The following is a 21759-nucleotide window of genomic DNA, read 5'->3' as shown; positions in this document are numbered from 1 at the left end:
AACATTTTGTGTATCTTTAAATACCACATGATTATTAGCGTTTATGACTAGGCACCAATACCACATAATCTTGAACATTTATAACTTGTGTCTGATTGAACATCGCCAGGGGAGGGACAAGAAAGAGTGAATGTCAAAGAGAGCGAGAGAGAGAGATCGGATGCATGTACAAGAGCCTTCTAGTATTCTCCGAGCAGAGGTTACGATTGAAGGGCTAGAAGTGGTCGCAATTTCTTTTGTCTGCCTTCCTCCACCACTGCAGAGTACCTCTTAGGACCTGGCCATCTAGAAGTAGCGATGACGTCATGGCGAAATATACAGACTAACAGGAAACACCTTTAACCTCTGACACATCACAGACCACCCCCAAAACAAAAGCCCTGGCTCTCAGCCGACGATTCAGCTTCAAGCCTGGGAAAAGCGGAAGTGGTACAACAACTTTCGCCAACGCTCAGTGCCAGATTTATAACGTTAAAGTCAGCATGTTATAGAAGACTGTCTGGAACAAGTTGTAAAAGCTCTGCCAGAGCGATCTTGGTAAGCTGTGACTGGAGAACGTTATCTGGGCTACAATCAAGAGCAACACTGAAAGGTAAGATTGTATAATGTTTCTTAACATAGTGCATACATGTACGAGCCAAACTATACACTTTACAGCAAAGAGCATGTTATAGTAGACTGTCGGGGATAAGTTGTAAAATCCGTCTCTTTACCAAAACGCACTTGAGAGGTTGTTGACTGGAGAACGTTATCTGGGCTACAATCTAGAGCAACTCTCAAAGGCAAGATTGTATAATATTTCATGTACATGTACGAGCCAAATAATAGGCGGTTATGTTACTATCCTGATGATCCTGATTGTAATACTTGGATATTGTATTGCAGATACAGTACTGGCTGTCGTAATTCATATTTTTGATCGCAGGACGTTTCTTACAACTTGTTTCCTGTTATGGTGACGGTCAGAGCACACATCAGCTGTTAGGGCCCGGGGCTGACCAGAATATATGTGGGGGGGGGGGGGGGGAGCTGGGTGCAACGTATATTTCAGGGAATATATTGTCGTGCGTACTGCCGACCCCTCTCACTACCTTACACGAGGGTCTAGGTTCTATCAAAGCTTATAATCAACGGTGAATTCTGGAGGACTGGCAACCCTGACAATTTTGATTGATTTGTACCGAAAATGCGAAAGGTTTTGGGAACGTTCTCGGGTTCACTGGATTGTTCCGTAACTGTAGTATCCATGGGGTGTCTGGTAAAGCTAGTCTACGAGCACACTCTGTTGTGGCTTTTGAGCGATCTGGCTTTCAACTTCGTCATATGAATAATCTGTCAATAACGCTTAACGGTGAATTCAGCATAGCAAATAACGTGGTATGTAGACTTTAAAGCGAAGAATTACGCTTCACGAATAATTAACCGACAACACTCAACGTTGAAGCAGCTAGAGTGAATTTTCTACGATTAACGGTGAATAACTCGCTACGCCTCACGGAAAAAGGTATACAGACCCTCTTAAACGTTTCCGCTTAAAATCACTTAAGTACCACTCCCTTGGATTTACGTATATATAGACACTGCTCCACAAGAATCTATTCCGCTCATCGTAGCCTCTACCAGGCTCCACAGGTCGCTGGAAAAATAGTAGAAATTGGCCGAATAGACAGATAACATGCCAGAGGAGTTAGCTTGCCAGGGAGTACAGTGTGCAATCTATTTCTACTTTTTTTCCATCGACCTGTGGAGCCAGGTACTACTCTCATCCCGGCCCACCTCTCTATCGCCCGGTAATTATAAAACATGCCCCCCCCCCCATATCCTAGTCTTGTACCATCCCCTGATTTTCCCTTTACAAACATTCCACCAGCGTAGATACAGTCCATTGTGTTGACCTCATCCAAGACAAAGTCAAGACTAAAGAAAGTATGCAGGTCAAAGCGATGCTAGTGTCAAAAGACAAAAGCTGCAGTCACCCTTTGTTGCACTGCTCCCAGCAGAAGTATTTAGCATAGCCAAGGTGGTTTAAATATATACTAGAATTTGGTATATATAGCCAAACCGGGTATGGAGGTTTTGGTGGCAGGGTGTTTACATTTTGTTTTTAACAGTATAACCGTGTGTATTTTTCTTCACCTTGTATGTCAACTGAATATTAGTACGTTCGGTACATGTACTATTAAAATTATGGTGTCTTATGTATCACGGGGTACGGGGTGGTTAAGAATGGTAAAATAAAAGATGTGCTTTGCTGTTCCCGAAAGCGAAATCAGAATCGTTTGGTCATTAACATATACTATGATAATTTTGGTGTCTATGTGTCACGGGCTGTTTAGAAAGTGTGTAATCGATACTTTGCCGTTTCCGAAAGCGAAAAGAGAATCGCCATTCTGGCCGGATGGAGAGACTCGTTGTTCTCGTCTGATAGCGGCTGGCTCCATGCCACTTTTCCGGGGGCGCACATTTATGTTCGCACGTGACTAGAGTCACAAGACTAGGCAAATATTAGATGGTTAAAGGGTGTCGCAAATTCATCCGCCTACGGAATTTGAAGTCTTCGAAACTAGCTTTATGTACAGGACTTGCACAGAATATATGTCAAAGATGTGAACTTGCTCAAATGAGTCATCATTACCTCCGTGAGGGAGGTATTGTTTTCGGTGTGTCTGTGTTTTTGGTTGTTTGTTTGTTTGCTTGTCTGTTTCTGCATTATGCATTTTCCATATGCTAGTCACGTACAACGAAGAGTAGCAGGAAGTAAAAGTCTGAGTTACGAAAATGACAGGAAGTGGAGTTCAGAGTTGGCAGAACTCGAAACTGAATTGTTTTTAGATTATCAGTTTTTCTTTGAGTTCTCTTAGTTTGAATTTTTTAATTGCTTTAACGCTGACATATATGTCCGTCCAAAAGCGACGTTTATAATGCATAAATTTTCCATCCAGGAAATATATCATGGCCGACGAATACTACAATCTGACCACCCTATCACCCGAGCCTACGGAAAATGGTAGGTTTCCTTTCTTTTTTGATTTCTGTAGTTTCTGAGATGTGTTGTCAGATTTTACCGTCATAATTCCTGATGCATCAATCATACCATACTATCAAGCCAGACCCGCCGCTTGTATATATGTCAAGCAACGACCCTGGCGTACTGGCCTGCGATTCGTCCTTTTCGATGCGCCAGTAGCGTTTCGGTGGCCAGCCCTCAGCCAATCAAATACTCCCTCTCTTGTTGTTACCAGCCAATCACGTTGTCTCTTGACCGTAGGCGGCGACATGATTGGTTGGTGACGGCCTGCCAACGCTTAGGCAGCGAGAAGGACAGAACGCAGGCCGGTACGCCAGGGCAGTTGCTTTGAGATGCGATCATACATAATCCTTGATGATCCTGTTTATAATTCTTACAGATTATACCAGTTTAAACAAGGACGAAGTTCAGGACGAACTTTATGAGATCCCGGAACCGCTGTGTACCGATGATCCCACGGAAGGCGCGGACCTTCTCGCGGATGCCTCCGAAGACGATCCCGAGAAGTACGACGGAGCGAGTGAGGAAGTCATCGCCATGTATGAGCCGCTGCAGCCTCCCTTCACTCTACCATGGAAAATTTGCGTCATCATCTTCATACTGATTAACGTGGGAGTGGTGGGGTTTCTTGTTTATCACGTCAGTAAGTTTCATTCAAATACCTTACCGGCTTACGTGCAACAACGTTTGAAAGGGAAAATCGTCAAGATGTTGGAATTAGAAAAACGAAGAGTTTTGATTGGTTGGGCTTGTCAAGTTGATTTCAGCAGCGGGTCAAAGGTGATTGGAAGCTTGTATCGCCCCCGTCTCTGTTAGAAAAAGAAAAGTTGTCAGGGTCGAACAGATAATTTTTTTCAGTTTGATCGAACATCGTGTATGGATTAACGTTTTGTTCGAATTAATTCTCATCTTTTTTGCTAATACAGCCTTATACAGGTGAATTTATATGCTAAATCTGAGACAAATAAAGGAAATCGGCAGCTGTCAATCACAGAATAGATGGATATTTAAGACAGATGGATTAATAATATGTTTCCGTTTTCAGTAACCATTGGGCAGGAGGCGAATGTCCAGTCTTATAGGGTCAGCCTCCTGCAGCACAAGGTGGAAAACTTGGTGAAAAACTTGTTGGGCGTGGAAAATGTGAAAAGGAAAGGTAAGTCTCTGAACATTACCTTACTTACCTTACATTACTCGTCAAGACCATGCTTGACACACGTCCAGACGTCTTCCGTTTACGTCTCAGTGGCCTTCAACTTTGAAATATCACCCGTAATGTATCACACTGCGCATTCGCATTTAAAACCGTAAACCAGCTTATTCTCAAACGCTGACCTGAGCCTGATATGAATGCTAATGCAGGCACCGTGCACATGTTTTGTTCAAATATGGAAATGGATATATATTGTAGGGTTAGATGAAGACTTAGTTATGTGCCAATATTTGCCCTGTCTTTCCACAGAGAACTGGCTACAGTCAGACCCGTCCTGGGCTATGCTGGCATCCGGGACACCACACGTCATTGACGGCGTGACCTTCGACGCTGGCAAAGCGCTCGATGGTGACGTCACCACCCACTGGAACCCCACAGACGAACGGTACTTCAACGACTGGTACATAATACTCGACTTGAAGTCCATCCACGACATATCCAAAATCGCGCTGACCAACTTCGGCGACACCAAACATGACGTCACAGAGTTCACCCTACAGGCATCTCTGACGTCATCGCCCTACGAATGGAGGGATGTTGTCGCCATCAGCGACGTCCAAGCGGGGACCAATCGTTCGCAGGTGTTTGGAGAGTTTACGGTGACGTCACGATACTTCAAGTTCACGGTTACGGCTACGCAGCAGGGCTGGCAGCCTTGGCTCAGGGAAATTCGTTTCTTTGGAGTAAAAACGGCAGGTGGGCCTCATTATTGACTCCGTGTACGTTTGTATGCAAGGAATCTATATTTTCGATGTGTGTGCTCGTTGGTATTTGAATGCACTGTCAGTAGAGTGGCAGGAAGTGAGTGGGAAGATGACCGCAATGACCAGACTTTCAGGAGTGGCAGGAAGGAGAGGTTAGAGGTGGTAGAACTAGTCGTTAATCAGACTTGACAGTCCAGGTCCGGGGTTCTAAGGTCTGTGAACTCTTAGAGTTGTTTCTAGTCTTAAAACTCGGTTGAATACTGTCTTATGATCTTGCTTAAGGTTACCTGTAAGGAACTTAATTAGAGTCAACACATGTAACAATTCTTAAGATCGATGTCTTGGAATGTTTTTAAACAGCTTTTTTGCACAATTTTTTTTCAGGAGAAGGGAACTGTGAGGCTGGATACAAGTCTTTCGGGAAGGGCTGTTTCCGCTTCTCTGTGAACCAACTGTCGTTTGAAGACTCCCGCAAGGCTTGTCGGGACGACGGCGGTCATCTTGCCATCGTCAAGGATCCGAATACGCACGCGCGAATCGCGGACTACATCAGGAGCACGACAAATGGCAGTCATTGGATAGGACTGCAGCTGGAGTCCTTCGGGGGGCAGCCAGATAGGAGGGGGGTGTTTTTCTGGGAGGACGGGACTTTGCTGACGGGGTGGAAGGGGTGGCATAAGGGGGAGCCGAGCTCCATCGGAGAAGGTGGGAGTGAAGACTGCGTAGAAATGAGAGACTCTCAGGACTATGAGTGGAACGATAAACCATGCAGCTATGCAATCTACTACATCTGTCAGACAGACAAGATTTAATGTAGCTTGTTTATTACTCCGGGAAGGAGGATGACCTCCTTCTGGGAGTATTGGGAATGCATTTGTTTGCGCGTTCGCAGCTATAACTCACGATCCCGTTGTCGCATTGGTGTGTAACTTGGCATATCGTTTGCCTGGTTCGGCGTGGTGATGCACAATAGCTTTGTTACACCATAACTACTTTAAACGTCAATCCAATATCGTAATTGCACCCCTATAATTAATGCTATGTCCCACTGCCCTGCCATAGGGACCATGTTATAATCCGTTATGCATGACTGGAATACTTCAGGCAGATACGGGGTATAAATCTTCCTTACTTGCTGTGATCGTATAGTCACTGTTACATTGAAAAATAGACAACGTGCATCACCACACGCAACCTAGCAAACGATATACCAAGTTACATACCAATGCGGCAACGGGAATTGTGAGTTTTAGCTGCGAACATGTCAAGAGTGAGCTCCAGTCTGTGTATTAAGTATGCCGTGTGCACTCGCAACTCGCATACAGTATGTGCGCACGGGACGGACGATGCATTTTTACGCACAGTGTGAAAATGGCAAATCTCTGGACCTTCAAACTTACCACACTTGTAGTTTATAATACGGAGGCTGTGACAATGTAAAAAGTTTACGCAGGGGATGAAAGATTGTTGAGAAATATCTCTCAGAAAAGTGCGCGCGCCAGTGTCACTTCCGGGTGGTTAGATCCGGTGACCTTTGACCTTCGTGAAATGTTACGATAATATAAATTAGCCTTTTTTATTGCAAATAGCTTGATAGCTATAGATCAGGCCGGCCTGCAATAAATTGTGGAAAGAGGATTTACTGCATAGTTGTGATTTCTGATACATCTTAGTTGTAAGGCTGAATGGTTCGTTGATAATTGAAAAGGGGCCATCTAGATCTAACTTTGTGACTTTTCCCGGAATTTCTAGATCCCATCTGTGCCATGCTGTAAAAACATACTTTTCAGCAGGTTGACCACTCCTGTATTGAAAGAAAAAGATAAACAAACACTTTTTCTTTACTTGCTCTAAAACACTACTTGGACTGAGCAGAGATGCAATTTGTGTGGGTCAATACTTGACTAATGTACATACTATAAATACTTCACGGAGAATTGTGTCCTACGGACTCTTGTTATATATTACAGCCAAGTACTGAAGGCCCTGTTTTTGACCGTCCACTAGTCTGTGAAGTAAAACTCCTGTCTTCATTTGCGTAATAACTTAAACGCATACTCCCTTAATACCTTTAATGTTGGAAAAAACATAGTCAGAGCCTTGCCCGCGGCCTATATAATACACCGTGGGGAGGCTCTTTTAAATCGGGCTGAGGTTTCCACTTTTTTGGCATGGCCATGCAGCTATCAGCCAATCAGGCTTTACCTCAAGAAAGCATTTAGGTGATTCTCTGATTCCGCGCCCACAAAAGTGGAAAACCTCAGCCCGGTTTAGCAGATACCCCACCCGCCAAGTATATTGTTTTGGCCGGCGGGCGAAGCTCTGCGTAGGAAACTATGATGAACAAAGATTCTGTGATGTGTTTAAAAAGGGTAACGTCTTGATGTACAAACGGCAAAAATTGTAGTGATATGCTGGTAACTATAATGTGACAACGTCTTGCTATCCTGGCAGGTGCATATTATCAAAGCTCTTATCGCTTCTATAGAACATTTCCAATGGAACAGAATGGCAGTGATCAAGTATTCAGTGATAAAAAGCCATGTTGCCATTTCTGAAAGACAGAATATACTAGAATATACTAGAATTACCACAAAAAGATTTTTAATCTTGCGTAGCTTCTACACAGTAGAGTGTTGTCAGAATAAGCTGCTTCACAGTTTGAACTGCGTATGCGCGAGGTCAAAGGTGAAGGCATCTGACGTAACCAGTTCTTGTCAAGAACCATACTTGTTACCAGGCCCATTCGTCTTTCTTTATGTCAGAGGGGCCTTCAACTCTGACATAATTAAAAACCCGCAATGCAGCTAACATGCCCAGACGTCTTTTTTTAATGTCTGAGGGCCTTCAACTTTGACATATTACCCGCAATGCATCGCACTGCGTATGCGCAGTTTAAACTGCGAAAGTGCTTATTGTAGCCCTTTTAGAACCTTCCTAACCCAAGCCTCTACACTGCAGCCTTCTTGTCTGGACTGTAGTTTGTTCATCCGCGCGCGTCTTTCCCACAGAGGCATCGTCAGGGCCTGAAAGACATAACGAATTCATGGTATCAATTCTTATAATATAAAAACGAAAGACATTTACGTTGAGCGTCAGAGTATCCCATAGGTCAAACTTTATCTAGGACATAACAGGATAACAACGGCATTATCATAAGGGATTGTGATTGGTCAGATAGTCCTTATGACGTCATTGGATTGGTACCTGGTGCATGATGTCGGCGAGACCATCTTCGTCGCGGGGGTCGCATAGCAACGCCTCCTCCATTATCTCGGACACGCCCGCGTACATGGATACCACCACAACTCCGGGGTCATTGACCTTTTTGAAATAAAGCAAGTGGTCACGATGAAATCAAAGTTGCCCTTGTCTCAAATAATCACAAAGTCCACTAGGATGAGGCACCCTCTAGGTAAGAAGCAGAAAATTGCAAACAAACTTTAACATGCACGTAATAAACAAAGAAACAAACAAATGCTTCTGAGTGCTTTACCTGACAGGAGACGTATTCCTTAGCAACCAAGTTGAGGGCGTCCTTCAATGACGTCACCAACATGACGTCAGCGTCTCTATAGAAACCGGCCAGAAGGGCGTGAGGCAGCGGACGAGGTACGTAATGTATGGGGGTCCATAGTGGCGTGCCAAAGGTCTCGTTCACAGCCAAGATAGCCTTCTCTACTTCCTCCTGTACCTGTCAATCAAAAGAAACAAGAATTCTAAGATCGATCTCACACCTCCGTAAATCATTATAAGTAGAGTTTCTCGTATGTCTTGTTTATTTGTAGTTTATGCATTATAACGTTACATGATCTCTTTTTGATATTCGAGCCTTAACTTTGCACTGAAGCAAAGAAGTGAAGCTTGGTTACCTTAAGATGCACCCTAGACACTTTCACCCCTTCAGTGCCTGCTGGAATCCCCACTTGGTAGTAGCTGACTCGCCCGACGTGCTCGGGGTATCGCTCCAGCATACGGCCGAATGCACGCACGCGTTCGGGAAGACCTAAGAAATATTGTGTACGAAGCTCAGGTAAAACACTACGATACATTCGAAATTATCCTGTATTGAGAAATAGCAAATCAAAAGTCACATTTGGGACCGCATTCTTCACATTGCAGCAGCGACACCTAGCTGCAGTGCGAAGTAGAACAGTACCTTTGGTGTAGGCAACTCTTTCGGCCCCGAGTAGGATTTTACAACCTTCCTTTAAACCAAGAGGCAGAGGTGGAGCAACTTGAGCCAGCTTCATCAACTTGTCATGCTGACAGCTGGGCGCCACCTTCCTGACCTTGACCTTTCGTCCTTGGTAGTACACCGTTCCGCCATCTTCGTTGACCTTGACGATGAGGGACATCTCGCGACAGCATTCCAGGAAGTTGTCGACGTGCACCTGTGCATTGAACATGACGTCATCGTAACCAAGGAAACCGCCCATGACCTCGTTGGACCACGGGAAGCGCTGCAGGTCCTCCCATGGCGGGAAGGATATGTGGTGCGTGTAAGAAAGCGTGTACTCGCGACTCGTTTCTTGATTTCTAAGAAAGTTGGCCACTTGGATCAGCAAACCATCCCCGTCGTGCACCCATACAACAGGTGCCTGTCGGGAAGGGTAACCGTCCAGCGCTTTCAAAATGGCGCGCCCAAATTTTCTTCCGAAGAGGCCAAACGGTTCATAACCGTCCCAGGACCCCATTGAGAACTCTGATAGGGAGTGCATGTGCGGCGTCACCATTTCCGCTGCAAAGGCGAAGTGTTTAGCGAAGTCGTCTGGACTCAACTCGCAGACGGGAACAACTGGAACGTTAGGGGGCGCTCGTGGTGAAGTTGTTGTAGAATCCGTGACGTCACGACTGGGTATCTCTTCCTCTTCTCTCATGTACAGCCCCGGCCAGCCCACCAGGCATGCGCCGTGGCCACTTCTCACCAGTGAGCCACACGTGACCTGAAGCCCTCCTGTGTCTCCCTGTGGTTCATCCAAGTAGATAAAACAGTTTCAACAAAAAAACTATTTTATACTGTGTCAGGTAGACCTGGTAGAGAATGTAATCTGGAAGAATCGGCGATCGCGATCTCTGTCAGTCTCTGATCGCGATCTCTATGACCCCGTTCATACTAAGCCTTTCATAGCCGGCTGAATAAATTAAAAGATTTAGCCGGCTAATTAACCCGGCTATCTTGGCTTAGTATGAACGCAATTTAACCGGCTAAATAAAGGTTTTAGAAAGGGTTTTTGAAACCCCCTCCTGAGGTGGTTTGAAGTTAGCCTGCTAAAACCCTTATTTAGCCGGTTAAATTGCGTTCATACTACTGTAAGCCAAGATAGCCGGGTTAATTTTGACTTCAGCCGTATCATTAACTGACAAATTATAATTGCATGCGCCTCTGACGTACTTGCAACCCTTAATTAGATTAATGATCTTAGTGAAGTAGAGAGTATGACATTTTCTATCAGTTGCTTGGAAAGAAAGAGTTCAACTGACCTGTCCGTTGTCCCTGCTAAGATGACCTGTCTTCTGATCGCGGACCAGTCGGAAAGGCAGAGTGTCGCACACAAGGATGACAGGACGTTCCATTTCGGTCGGAAAGATTTTGATTGCTTCCCAGTCTGTAACGAACAAAAAAAAAGAGCTTTCACCATAGTGTCTTCATAGCAGACAAGTTAATTGCTCTGTCAACCAGTGCTTGGACAAGACAAATGCAATTTCTAATTGCTTTTTGATTGGCAGCAATTACCTCCAACAAGAGGACCTGGCCCGATGTGTCGAAAATAAACGCTGGCGCCGGTCAGAATGCCTGCAAATGAGGCCACACATTCTTTTGGCAAATACTTAAACCATACACACTATGAAGAAAAGAATTCGCTACACATGGGTCAATAAGGGTCAAAATGTAAACCCTTTGTATTAGTACAGACAAGGGGCTTTATAACCCGTATTTAGGGACTTAGAAGATTTCTATTCTTACAATCTTACTCTATAACAGCAAACTATCTGAAACACTTTGAATGGTCTTTGATACACTTTTTATGCCATGGCACAGAGATCTATATCACACATACACACACACACACACACACACACACACACACACACACACACACATATATATTATATACACATATATAATCCATGTCTATTCTAAGTCTGACCAGCAGCAGACCTATAATCTCCCAGCAGATCTCCACGGAGGAAAAATCGTATCCAACCGGCCCCAAGATTCTGGCTGTCTGGATACGATTTTGCGCCCGTAGAAATCTGTTTTGAGATTAACCCCCTGTCCGGACGTCCGCATAGACCAGATTTAATACAGAAATCTCAGAGGTTTCAAATGAAGCTGTACTTGCCTTAAAAGTTAACCCAAAAATTGTCCGGAATCGTTCCGCAGTGGTGTTCGTTGATGTGAAACACGGTAAGATATCTGCTCTTACAAATCTGACTGCCAACACAGTATCACCGCCCACCGCACAGTGGCAGTATTTATATATAGCCAAGGAAATTATGTTCCTGGTATAACAGGTTCAACCAGTCGTAAAATTAGAAGAACAGTGTGAGACTATGATCCGAGCCAATGCACATTAAACTTTAAACAGCCTGTATCTGCCTGGAGGCAAATTTTACCCTCCAAGCAGAGGTTAGGCGGCGGCTTGTTTTTGACTAGCCTGACTAAGTTAAGATTCTAGCAGTCCTTCAACTGGTCAGGTCCCAATGAGCCCCTGACAACAAGAGATTGTGTAACACACGACATGCTAGTTTTGACGTCTTTTTATTGTGTTTTTTTTACCGGGCTTTCTATTTTGACAAGTTTTGCCAAAACTGGCTGGTGGATATACACACCAAAAAACTGACAAAAACGCAAGCTCGATAAAAACACATAAAAGACATAAAAAAAGAAGCCGAACCCTAACCTCTGCTTGGAGAGGAGGCAACTCGTTGGTGGTACAAGTAGTAGTCTGTACCAACACCTCTTGACCGGGAATTAAGAAATTGGAAAAAAAGGGAGGGGGCATTTTATCAGAGGGCTTTTGTGGTTACTTGCCACTTTTGTCCGTGGCCACATGGGTTGCAAACTGTGTCCCCGGTCTAGTAATGCTAGCCTCTACCAGGCTCCAGATGTGGCTAGAAAAACCAAAGACCAGGACGGTTAGCCGGTACGCGGTCGGCCCGGATTACAGTTTGCCACCTCCGGAGAGGTTGCCTTATTATTTGAAGTCCACTGATAGCTATTTGATAGGTATCACGCGGCAAGTAATCGTTTTATTGCTTTGACAGGTTCCTGAGGCGTCAAATTCTACTCCCGACCAGCTAACTCCTCTGGCATCATTGATGAGTATCTGTCTCTTTGGCCAATATCTACTTTTTCCAGCCACCTCTAGAGTCTGTTAGAGGCTATAAGTAACACTTTTTCATAAAGAAAATGATAGGCAATGTCGTACCCTCCAATTTCCTGCAGTATCTTTTGGATAAAGGATACCTTGCTGATCTCGACCTATGCAACAAAGTTGCACTCGGAGGATTGAAAGATCGTTAAACGCCTATGCTCATAAATATTAAAACAAAACAAATAAACTCTAGGCCAAATAAAAGATACCTGTCATATCAAAATATGAACCATAACCTCACTTTACGATATTTTCTCAATGTATTTGCCGCTGCCATGTAGAGAAGTGTTTAATCTATTCAATCATGCAGAACAATAAGGTTATAAAATTTGCCCCTCCCGATAGAGTGGACCCTTCCAGGTCAAAGGTTGGACTTCCTGCCAACATGGCGGCTGTAACTTGAGGAATTTCTCATTTTTCCTCGTCCGAATTTTCGTTTTTCCTCTCTTATTTGAATCGGGTGGTGGAATCTTCCTATCCGAATAGTTAGAATGGCTGCACACGAAGACTTGTTCCAGCTATGGATGCTGTTTACATGCAAGGTATGTGAAAAAGCGAGCTCTTTTCCCAATCATTTTCACATCGTGATTTAAGTTTTGAGATTTTGGTGTCGTCAGTTTTACAGAGAAGTTGTGCACAAACTATCTCTATATCGTCTATTCTATTGCTGTTGGTTGGATAATTTTGAGATAATCATTAAAACATCGTCCCATAACCGATAACTTTCGTACGGTAAACATGTGTATGCCTCGATATTAAAGATAGAAATCAGCAAAATAATGTTGTGATTGTTTAACTATTGAACTATTTGCTCTGGTCCTAGGACCGTACGCAGAAAATTCTTCTCATGCTATAAGAAATAATAACGTCGTCACCAATTTTAGCTAGCACTGATTGATAATTTACATTATCACCCTGCTATGTTGTGTGCACTACCGGTTTGCGGCGCTACGGGTCGTGTGTTTTGCCCCGCCCCGTACCCAGCGTGTTTCCGCCCCCAAACAAACAATATCCCGTCCCGTCTGCCCAAGGGGGCCCAGATATGTCAACACTAGTCTCGTGATCCCTTCAATAAACTACTAATCTCCAAGCAGATGATGGGAGATGGTATTGTAACGTTTTCTGAAGTGTTGCCCTTTTTAAAGGTGGCCTGTATGACTGTCATTGTTGTATGCTAAATTCAGGAAGGCAAGAGCTATGTAACGTTATTACATTAAATTCATCAGGCTGACTTTGCTTTACCCTGAATTCATGATGTAAAAATTGTATGCTAACGTTGTATGTAATAGACTTGCCAGTCTGGTCTTACGCAACTTGTATCTTCTGTACAAAAGTCAACCGGTGTGTTATGCCCAAAGGCGTTTTACTGATTATGCACTGCTTACGCTCTTTAGTCTATGTTGAAGTTGAGCAGTCCGGCTACAAATTAAGTGGAATTGAAATGGGTGATTACACTCTACGTAAAACTAAAAGGGCATACTGGTCCCCTAAACAATGGGATCAGTGATGTCTGGTAGAAAACATTTATGATCTTCTCTCCTAACATCTAACATCTGCTTGAGATAAGATCATGTTCAATTAGTTCACTGTTTCTTGTGATCTGTTTCAATAAACTCATAATCCCGAAGCAGGTGTTAGAAGGGAAAATCATCATGTTTTCTGGTTGCCCTTTTTGCAGACAGCTTCATGTGCAGCTTTTATTTTGAAAAGCCTTCATTTCTCTTGATGTTTGATTTGCATCATTTGCCTTCTATTAATAAAGTTTTAAGTCATTGATTCTGAAAGACCTCAAATTTCACATCTTTAAATGCCTTCAGATTCAAAATAACAAGATTGTGTAAATAGAGAAATGGACCAATAAACTGCAAGATTTTTAAAACAATCTAAAGGATTGTGTACTAAGGGCAAAGGTTAAGTGCTGTGTCTCAAATAGTTTCCTAGCCAAAGTACCTGTAACAGTTATATATTTAAATTTAGTCTTTTGAGAATGGGGTATCATTGTGTTAGAGTAATTTAGACTGAAAGTTTCGACGGAAAGAGGTTTAACCAGGAAATTGAATGAATTAAATTAAAGGATTGTATGAGATTAGATAAAAGCTGTGCAAAGCATCACCATAAATAGAAAGTTTGCACATACAGTCAAAACTGCCCCAAAACAGCACTCAGGGGACTGATGAAATCTGGTCTATGTGGACAGGTGGTCACTATAGACAGGATTCTCAATTCTCAAATTGTCTAAAAAAGTGGTCTGATTGGCCAGGTGTACATGTTTGACTGTACATTTTGTGTTTTCTTTTGCATTTTCACAGAGTTCTTCATGATCAATCATTTATTTTCTATCCGAAAAGTACACACAATGGTGATGATATATTAATTTCTTTTGATGCTAAAACCAGTAAAACAATACATATACCAATTCTAACACATGCTTTTTACTCCTAGAATGATGACAGGTTCTTCAGACAGTACATAGATGCCTTTGTGACACAGTATGGCGATCTCATTGACTTGGAATTCAAGCAACCTAAAGAAGGGTAAGTGATACTGTTGGCAACATTGCTGTAACACTTCAAACTCTTTACATTACATGTCCATATGTGTGTTGTAGCCCCAACCTCACTGTCCATCACAATTAGCAGTTCAACTAATGTTAACATGTCAATTAGCGGTTCGACCAATGAGAGAGTGGATGTATGGCCATCAATTATTTGCATTTTATGCTTTTATTTTCCATTTATATTTCAGCCTGTGTTCAGGTTTAGATTTCAGTGCAAGGGCTAGGAAAAATCCTACAAATTGTATGCCTAGATAAGAGGCAATGACAATAATGGAGAGAAAGATGAGATATTGAAGTTTGAATTGAATTGAAGGGAGGTATAGGAATGAATGAATGAATGAATGAATGAATAAGAAATGAATGAATGATTTGATTACTGTATTTTAATGAATGAATTGATAATGCAAGAATTTGAAATCCTAAAAAATCAGGTTATATTAGGTGTGATGTCTTGCCCCTTGAAGTTTTTCTGAATCCCAGTATTGTGCAAACTTGGCCTCCTGACAATGCAAACTATGTGCAATAGATGGAATTCTTTCTAGTCCTTGGAGTGGTGGCATATGGTCCCCACATGACCTGTCTGTCAGGACTATTCCAAAATCTTTTCATGGGGAGGTATAAACTCAGTGCAGTTTTTTTTTTCAAAAAATTCCTCCTGTTTTGAAGAACTGGGACATTTCTGTATCCCGAGACAAAGTCAAAACCATTTTAACTTAAAAAAGTTAAAGATCAATTTTTTTCATGGATCTGCACTGTAGTCTGTAGTAGTTGCCATTGTAGATTAGAAAGCTCAACAAACCACAAAGTAGCAGCTGCACTCTGAAGGCATTATCAAAAGGCTTTACTTTGCAACATTTCCTGACAGCTGACAGAAATTCCAGGTCATTGGGTCAATGGAAGAGGCCATTAATTCAAGGGGAGGTATTGCTTTTTATCTGTTTCAAAGAAGCCCAATTTTTTGGGGGAATATGTGCATAGAACATGTTCCTGAGCGGTGAAAAACTAAAGATGACATGTTTTTGTGACTTTTTAGTAAAATTTATCTTTCCATTTTCTTTCTGTCCCCAGAGTCCAGGCATCTGGGCCGCACTTGACGCGGCTGCCTGACAGCCTGCTCCAGGTGCTGTCCAGACAGCTGCTGCAGGCCAGGGACACCTGTACGCAGCAGGTCACCGCGGAAACCGTGCAGTATGCTGAAAGCCTCACCAAGTGTCTCATCATCATTTGTAGGTGAGCACCGAGTACACTTAGCTTATTACCTCTGTGTATGGAGGTATTGTTTTTGGTGTGTCTGATGTTATGCTGTTATTTCCATATGCTATATATGCAATTTAGGCATGTCTCACCACAGAGTGACAGGAAGTGAAGGTAGAAGGTCAGGATTATGGGAAGCAGAGTTCAGAGTTGGTAGCATTATACTCATTTATCAACCTTGTCTGACTGCAGACAGACATTCCGGGTCATGGGGTCAATGGCTAATAATTCATGAGGAGGTGTTGTTTTAATCATAGGTAAGTGTGATATAAGTTTAGGTAATCTGTATCATAAGCACTAGTCATGTAATTTGAATGATAAATGTATTATGTATCCATATGTGCCTGGTATTAAGCATCATGCTGTATATGTTAATCTGTAGGAACCACGACAATGTGGACCTGGTGGCCTCCTGTTCTTATGTGGGCTACATCATTACTATTGCTGCAGAACTTGTACAAGAGGTAAGAAACATACATATTTTACACATACAAAACTTCACGTGGTAAGAACATAGGAAATCTTGAAATGCATAGGGCAAAGCATTGTCATCAAATAGGTGGATACTATAATTTTACATGTGTATGTAGATATATAGAATCAAGAAATAATATTGCTGCAACAATATTCAAATTGACATGCAGGAAACTGAAGAAATCTGAAAGTGTTAGATTTATTATGTACAGACACTTCCAAGATCGTTCTAGTACTTCTACTGAACACCATGTTGTTATTGTTTTTCCCTACAGTTCACCCAGAGAAACATTGCCCAGAGTGGTGAGATCGCCTGTTTTGAGACGTTTCTCCACCACGCTATCCACTTCTGTGAGTGCCTGTATGACCCCTACCACAACTGGAGACATGAGTTACTAGGGTAAGTTGTATGAAAATCATAATGAAGAAATTACGTGTTAGATACGCCAAAAATAGTTCCTGAAGCAACTGGATAAGATTTTGAAACAGACGTTTCGGATAGCATCCGCTATCTTTCATCAGTGACTGTTTGTATTTTTGATTGTTCAGTCACTGAAAAGGACAGCAGATGCTGTCTGAAATGTCTGACTGTTTCAAATTCTTATCCAATCGCTTCAGTAACTATTTATGGCGTATCTTATTACCTGGATGTCTAACCTTCATCAGCATATGTGTTATATAATGTATAGAGGGGAAAAACATAAATGCAGCCTTTGATTTAGTTTGTGCTAGCTTTTGAATTTCTCGTGTAACACTTGGTTCCTTTTTCTTTCAGAATGAAAGTTGATATATCCAGGCAGAAGTTTAGACCAGCTCTTCTCAATGTAGAAGTCATTCCATTTTTCTATGGTAAGTTTCTCTCTTAAGTTTGGTATTTCTCTTGATACAGTTTGTCTCAGAAAATTGTAACCCCCAAATCTTAAATTAATATTTGTAAAGTTTCCCAAAACAAATACAGTCAAAACTGCCCAAAAAGACCTCTCAGGGGACCAATAAAATCAGGTCTATGTGGACAGGTGGTCACTATAGACAGGATTCTTAATGCTTGTGTCAATGGCAAACATCAAATACATGTATGGGACGACCAAAAAGTGGTAATATTAGCCAGGTGATCCCTATGTACATGTAGAGGTGGCCACCTGTACAGGTTTGACTGTAGTTCCACATGTCTTTGTTGTTATTAAATGTGAATTGATGAAAAATTCATTTGTGTTTTTTCCTTTACAGACTGCCTGCACAGATACGAGTCTTGCCTGAGCATTGAGATCAAGTCTCGCCTGCTGCACATGTTTGGTGCCATCATGGCTGGTTCACAGGTAGGTTATAAGCTGGTTCACAGTTTGAACTGCACATGTGCATTGTGATGCATTGTTGGTAATATGTCAAAGTTGAAGTCCCCTAAGACATAAACAAACACATCTGAACATGTATAAAGCATGGTCTTTAAGCATGGTCTAGACAAGAAGTAATTACAAGTCTGGGGCCTTCACCTTTGACATAGTTCATGGGTAGTTCAAATTGTGAACCAGCTTTTAGAATTTAGTTATAGAGAAATCCTTGGTTACTTAGCTTGGCACCCATTGGGCACTCCAAAGACAATCATTTGGTTTGACTGATATTATTTCTTAGTGTATTAGCTAGTCACTTTCAGTTCAAGTTCCCAATTAATATGTTCCATTCCATATAGCCTGAACCTCTTTTTCTATTCTGTGTGCCACTATATCCCTGACTGTGTTTTCCCCATTTCTTTCCAGAATTTGATTTGGCAAGCTTATTTTACAGGCAAGCTGGAGGTACATTATCCTGATTTGTCCCCCTGAACTTCTACTAACATTTTGTACATTTTTTCCTGCATGCACACACGTTAAGGCATGACGCTGCATGCTACACATATCTGCCCGTATATATATAGCATTACAGATTTCTTAGCATTTCTTTATTTTGCCACATTGTCTTTGAATTTGTCCATGGTCTTCAAGGTCAGTGTCATTTTAATGTACATGGGTGAAAAGAACATGATTCTGAATCAAGGTAGCATTGTTTCCCACATTCCTTAATTAACCTTTAGCACTCTGAAGTAGCTATCTGGCACTCAATTCCCTATTGGTTACAGACTTAGGCAAGAAGAAGATTAACACCCACACCATCTTCGGCAGAAACAAGAGACCTTGTATAGGCCTGTGCTAAAGCCCCACTTACCTCCATGAAAACATAGAAATGCAAGTTTTAAAAAATACAGATATTTGAAGCCACCCTCTCATTGGTCGAACCACCAATAGCCAATGCTGTCATTGGTTGAACTATTAATTGATTTATTCACTTGAAGAGGTGGGTGCATAAGGTGGCACAGTAGAGAAATAATTTAGGAGACTTGTATGTGGTATACTCTGTAGATATATGCTTGATATGTATACACTATATTTTCTAGTACTAACTCTCATTTCTCCAATAGGCTAGTTCATGGTTTGAAATGTGCATGCACAGTGTGATGCATTTTGGTGATCAAATTGGCAGGGACTTTCAACTTTGACATTTTACCTGCTATATGCATCACATTATGCATGCAGACTTTAAATCATGAGCTAGCTTACCGAACCAGGCAGGAAGGCACTACTGACATCCCATCTTGTTGGCATTATACATGTATAGAAACTAGGTCCTCTTTTGGCTTTTATTCAGACATTAAGCTTTGTGCAAATGTTGCTACTAGATGTCTCAAGTCTCAATAGTAAGAGAAACATGCTGAAAATCTTCAAATATTCATAGTGGTTTTATTCTTGCATTTTTTGTGGTGACCTCTTAACTGGAATTCATGACACTGCATGACTACTGCACTACAGAATTCCCCCCCCCCAAAAAAAAATAAGACCACTGTCCACTACGTAAAATGAATTTACAGTAAACAGGAAAGAAATTGTAAATGAAATATTCCGCAACTCTTTCCCCCACAGAACAACGCCCTGCTGGCAGTCTCCCCTGCATCTCTGGAAGTCTTGTTCACCATCCTGTCGTCAGGCAGCCCCACCTGGCAACCAGAGGGTGACGACCTGGAGTTCACTGACCTGGCCTTGAAGTGCCTGGTCAAGATGGTGCACACTGTCCATGCCTCAAGCCCTGAGCAGGTAAGGCATCTTAAAATTGTGTTTCTTAAAGGAGTCTTGTCTGTCAAATTGAAAATTCATTATATACACATTGCAATCTCGTAGAATTGCAGAAGTATTTGAAATCTTTGATATCTGTATTATTAAGAGAAAAAAAACACAAATCTTCTGAATCAGCACTTTTCCTTAAAGGAACCAAAACCTTGCCCTGGGGAAGTCGTAAAGGGAGTGCTCCTACTGTGAGCTGCCCAGCAGGTTGAGGGCTGGATTAATCCCCCATAACCACATAAATTCATAAAAGGATTAGATGTCTGCCAGCCTGGGACAATAGCAGGGACAGATTACCATAATAACTGTCAGAGAATTCAAACTTTTTTCTGTACTGGTTTTTCTATGAACAGTATCAAACCATGCAGAATGGCCCAGATATCTATCAAAAAGTCACATAATCCAAGGAAGTTTCAATCAGATAAGATCCCTTGGATAATCAAGACAATGCTATCCACAACTTTCAGTTTGGGGGAAGCCAACCTTGTTCAAATTTTCAAACTTTCAAATCGACCCTGTCAACGTTGTGTTAGAGTTTCTAAATGGATATAAATTTCCAATGTCTTCCCAACATTAGCCTAGGTTGTGTGTCTAGAAATATGACTTGGGATTTTTTGCGTCTTCTTGTTGCTGTAACCAGCATAGAATAGGGCTCTGTAGAACAGTACATATAACTGCTAGCCAATGTCTCAAACTAAATTGCAAGCCAGTGTTGTCATTACTTTATTTCTTGGCTAACTGTCCTTCAAGCTAACTTCTTTATGTGTAACCATACTTCAAATTCTTATATGTTATCTATAGAATTCAAACATGACTTGAAGAGTAACTTGTACATGGTAAACTTTCTCAGCCAGGCCTCCACTGATGTGCACTGTACGGCTGCCAGGCGCATACTGAAGGCTATAGTTTACATTATCCCGTATTTATATAGTTTTACTGGGGTCTTTAACATTCAAGCACAATTTTGTGCCTTTCCCAATCTCACTGTCCCTGTATAGATTGATCCCATAGCCCCGCCTACCTCTGTCAAACTGTGTCAATGCAAATAAAAATGGCTTCATAGTCCACTCTCTCATTGGTCAAACCACTGAGTAATTGCCATGCCATCATTGGTTGAACTGCTAATTGTGATGGACAGTAAGGATCGGTCTATTGCTGCATCAATGTTCTCACTGTTTGCACTTGTCTCACAAAAGCACGCTTCAAGGATGTATGTGTCAGTTAGTAGTATGGTGAGTGTACTTATAATTAGGTCTTATGCTGTTAGGAGGTGCAATTTGAATGTTTCCTTTCTATCTGTACGATAGCTTTTTTTGGATGATATGTATAGGAACTGCTCAACTGGTGTACAACTTTTACATGTGAAAGACATTGTTGACTTCATTTCTGTTTGGTAATGCTGTTGATATTATTGCGATTTACATCTGATTCGAGGATTAGAAATTTTGAAGATTTGTATTCTGTATATCAATATGTTAATCCTATGGTTGACATTGTAAATTGTCAAAATTGCCTGAAAATACCACTCAGGATATGAGTGCTTGCGTCGATGTGAAAAATTAACTGGGACAAATTAACTTATTGGTCACTTTGGCCAGGTAGTCCTAATGTAGAGGCTGCCACTTGACCAAGTGTGAATGTAATTATATGTATATATTATGATCTATGCAAATGAGGGGTGACTGTATTTGAAAGATGTTTTCGCTTTTTTTCTACAGAGGCAAGTGGAAGTCAGTTCCATCCTTGAGGGCTTCTTGCAGCTACTTAACAAAGGGTAAGTCTGAAGTGTTATAACCTTAGTGGAGAGATTTAGCAATTTTATATTTTCATGTTATGTCAGGTCCATACATCTTATGTATTGTGAATTTCATCTGATATGTACTGTAAGGTGGTTCCTTAAGATATATCAACACAACAGTACAGGTCTGGAGAAAGAATAAATTAGAGAGGAGAAGGAGATGGTAATAAGCCTGTTCATGGTTTCAACTGCACATGAAG

At 41.9% G+C, this 21759-nt stretch overlaps 3 protein-coding genes across 8 annotated transcripts in view; 2 read left to right on the top strand and 1 right to left on the bottom strand.

The window, feature by feature from the left end:
• The first annotated feature begins 389 nt into the window (after positions 1 to 389).
• LOC136420567 (uncharacterized) lies at positions 390 to 5769 on the top strand. Of its 2 annotated transcripts, none has more exons than XM_066407532.1 (6): positions 390 to 592; positions 2943 to 3007; positions 3408 to 3671; positions 4074 to 4184; positions 4491 to 4937; positions 5330 to 5769. In XM_066407532.1, exons 2-6 carry the CDS (start codon positions 2953 to 2955, stop codon positions 5755 to 5757), a joined length of 1305 nt encoding a protein of 434 aa, XP_066263629.1. In that variant the 5' UTR covers positions 390 to 592; positions 2943 to 2952; the 3' UTR covers positions 5758 to 5769. The 2 variants fall into 2 exon arrangements, with proteins under 2 accessions (XP_066263629.1, XP_066263630.1); XM_066407533.1 differs by lacking the exon at positions 390 to 592 and adding an exon at positions 681 to 782.
• A 1218-nt stretch (positions 5770 to 6987) lies between these two features.
• LOC136420566 (trehalose-6-phosphate synthase-like) lies at positions 6988 to 11439 on the bottom strand. Its single transcript, XM_066407531.1, has 7 exons — positions 11293 to 11439; positions 10430 to 10554; positions 9105 to 9912; positions 8818 to 8951; positions 8442 to 8639; positions 8153 to 8269; positions 6988 to 7971 (listed from the first exon to the last, which is right to left on the bottom strand). Exons 2-7 carry the CDS (start codon positions 10520 to 10522, stop codon positions 7858 to 7860), a joined length of 1464 nt encoding a protein of 487 aa, XP_066263628.1. The 5' UTR covers positions 10523 to 10554; positions 11293 to 11439; the 3' UTR covers positions 6988 to 7857.
• A 1258-nt stretch (positions 11440 to 12697) lies between these two features.
• The window catches only part of LOC136420926 (neurobeachin-like protein 1), a 58442-nt gene continuing 49380 nt past the window's right edge, over positions 12698 to 21759 (top strand). For 4 of the 5 annotated variants that reach the window (XM_066408061.1, XM_066408063.1, XM_066408060.1 and 1 more), the window contains exons 1-11: positions 12698 to 12869; positions 14770 to 14861; positions 15953 to 16114; positions 16521 to 16602; positions 16888 to 17012; positions 17388 to 17461; positions 17840 to 17928; positions 18367 to 18405; positions 19564 to 19734; positions 20958 to 20993; positions 21480 to 21535. In XM_066408061.1, coding sequence (XP_066264158.1) covers positions 12819 to 12869; positions 14770 to 14861; positions 15953 to 16114; positions 16521 to 16602; positions 16888 to 17012; positions 17388 to 17461; positions 17840 to 17928; positions 18367 to 18405; positions 19564 to 19734; positions 20958 to 20993; positions 21480 to 21535 — 977 coding nt within the window. In that variant the 5' untranslated portion in view covers positions 12698 to 12818. The remainder of the gene's footprint in view (positions 12870 to 14769; positions 14862 to 15952; positions 16115 to 16520; positions 16603 to 16887; positions 17013 to 17387; positions 17462 to 17839; positions 17929 to 18366; positions 18406 to 19563; positions 19735 to 20957; positions 20994 to 21479; positions 21536 to 21759) is intronic. The other variant, XM_066408062.1, reaches the window with a different exon arrangement.

The sequence above is a fragment of the Branchiostoma lanceolatum genome, chromosome 15, assembly GCF_035083965.1.
Source record: "Branchiostoma lanceolatum isolate klBraLanc5 chromosome 15, klBraLanc5.hap2, whole genome shotgun sequence".
NCBI classification, from domain to species: domain Eukaryota; kingdom Metazoa; phylum Chordata; class Leptocardii; order Amphioxiformes; family Branchiostomatidae; genus Branchiostoma; species Branchiostoma lanceolatum.
This window is presented reverse-complemented; position numbering and strand designations above follow the sequence as displayed.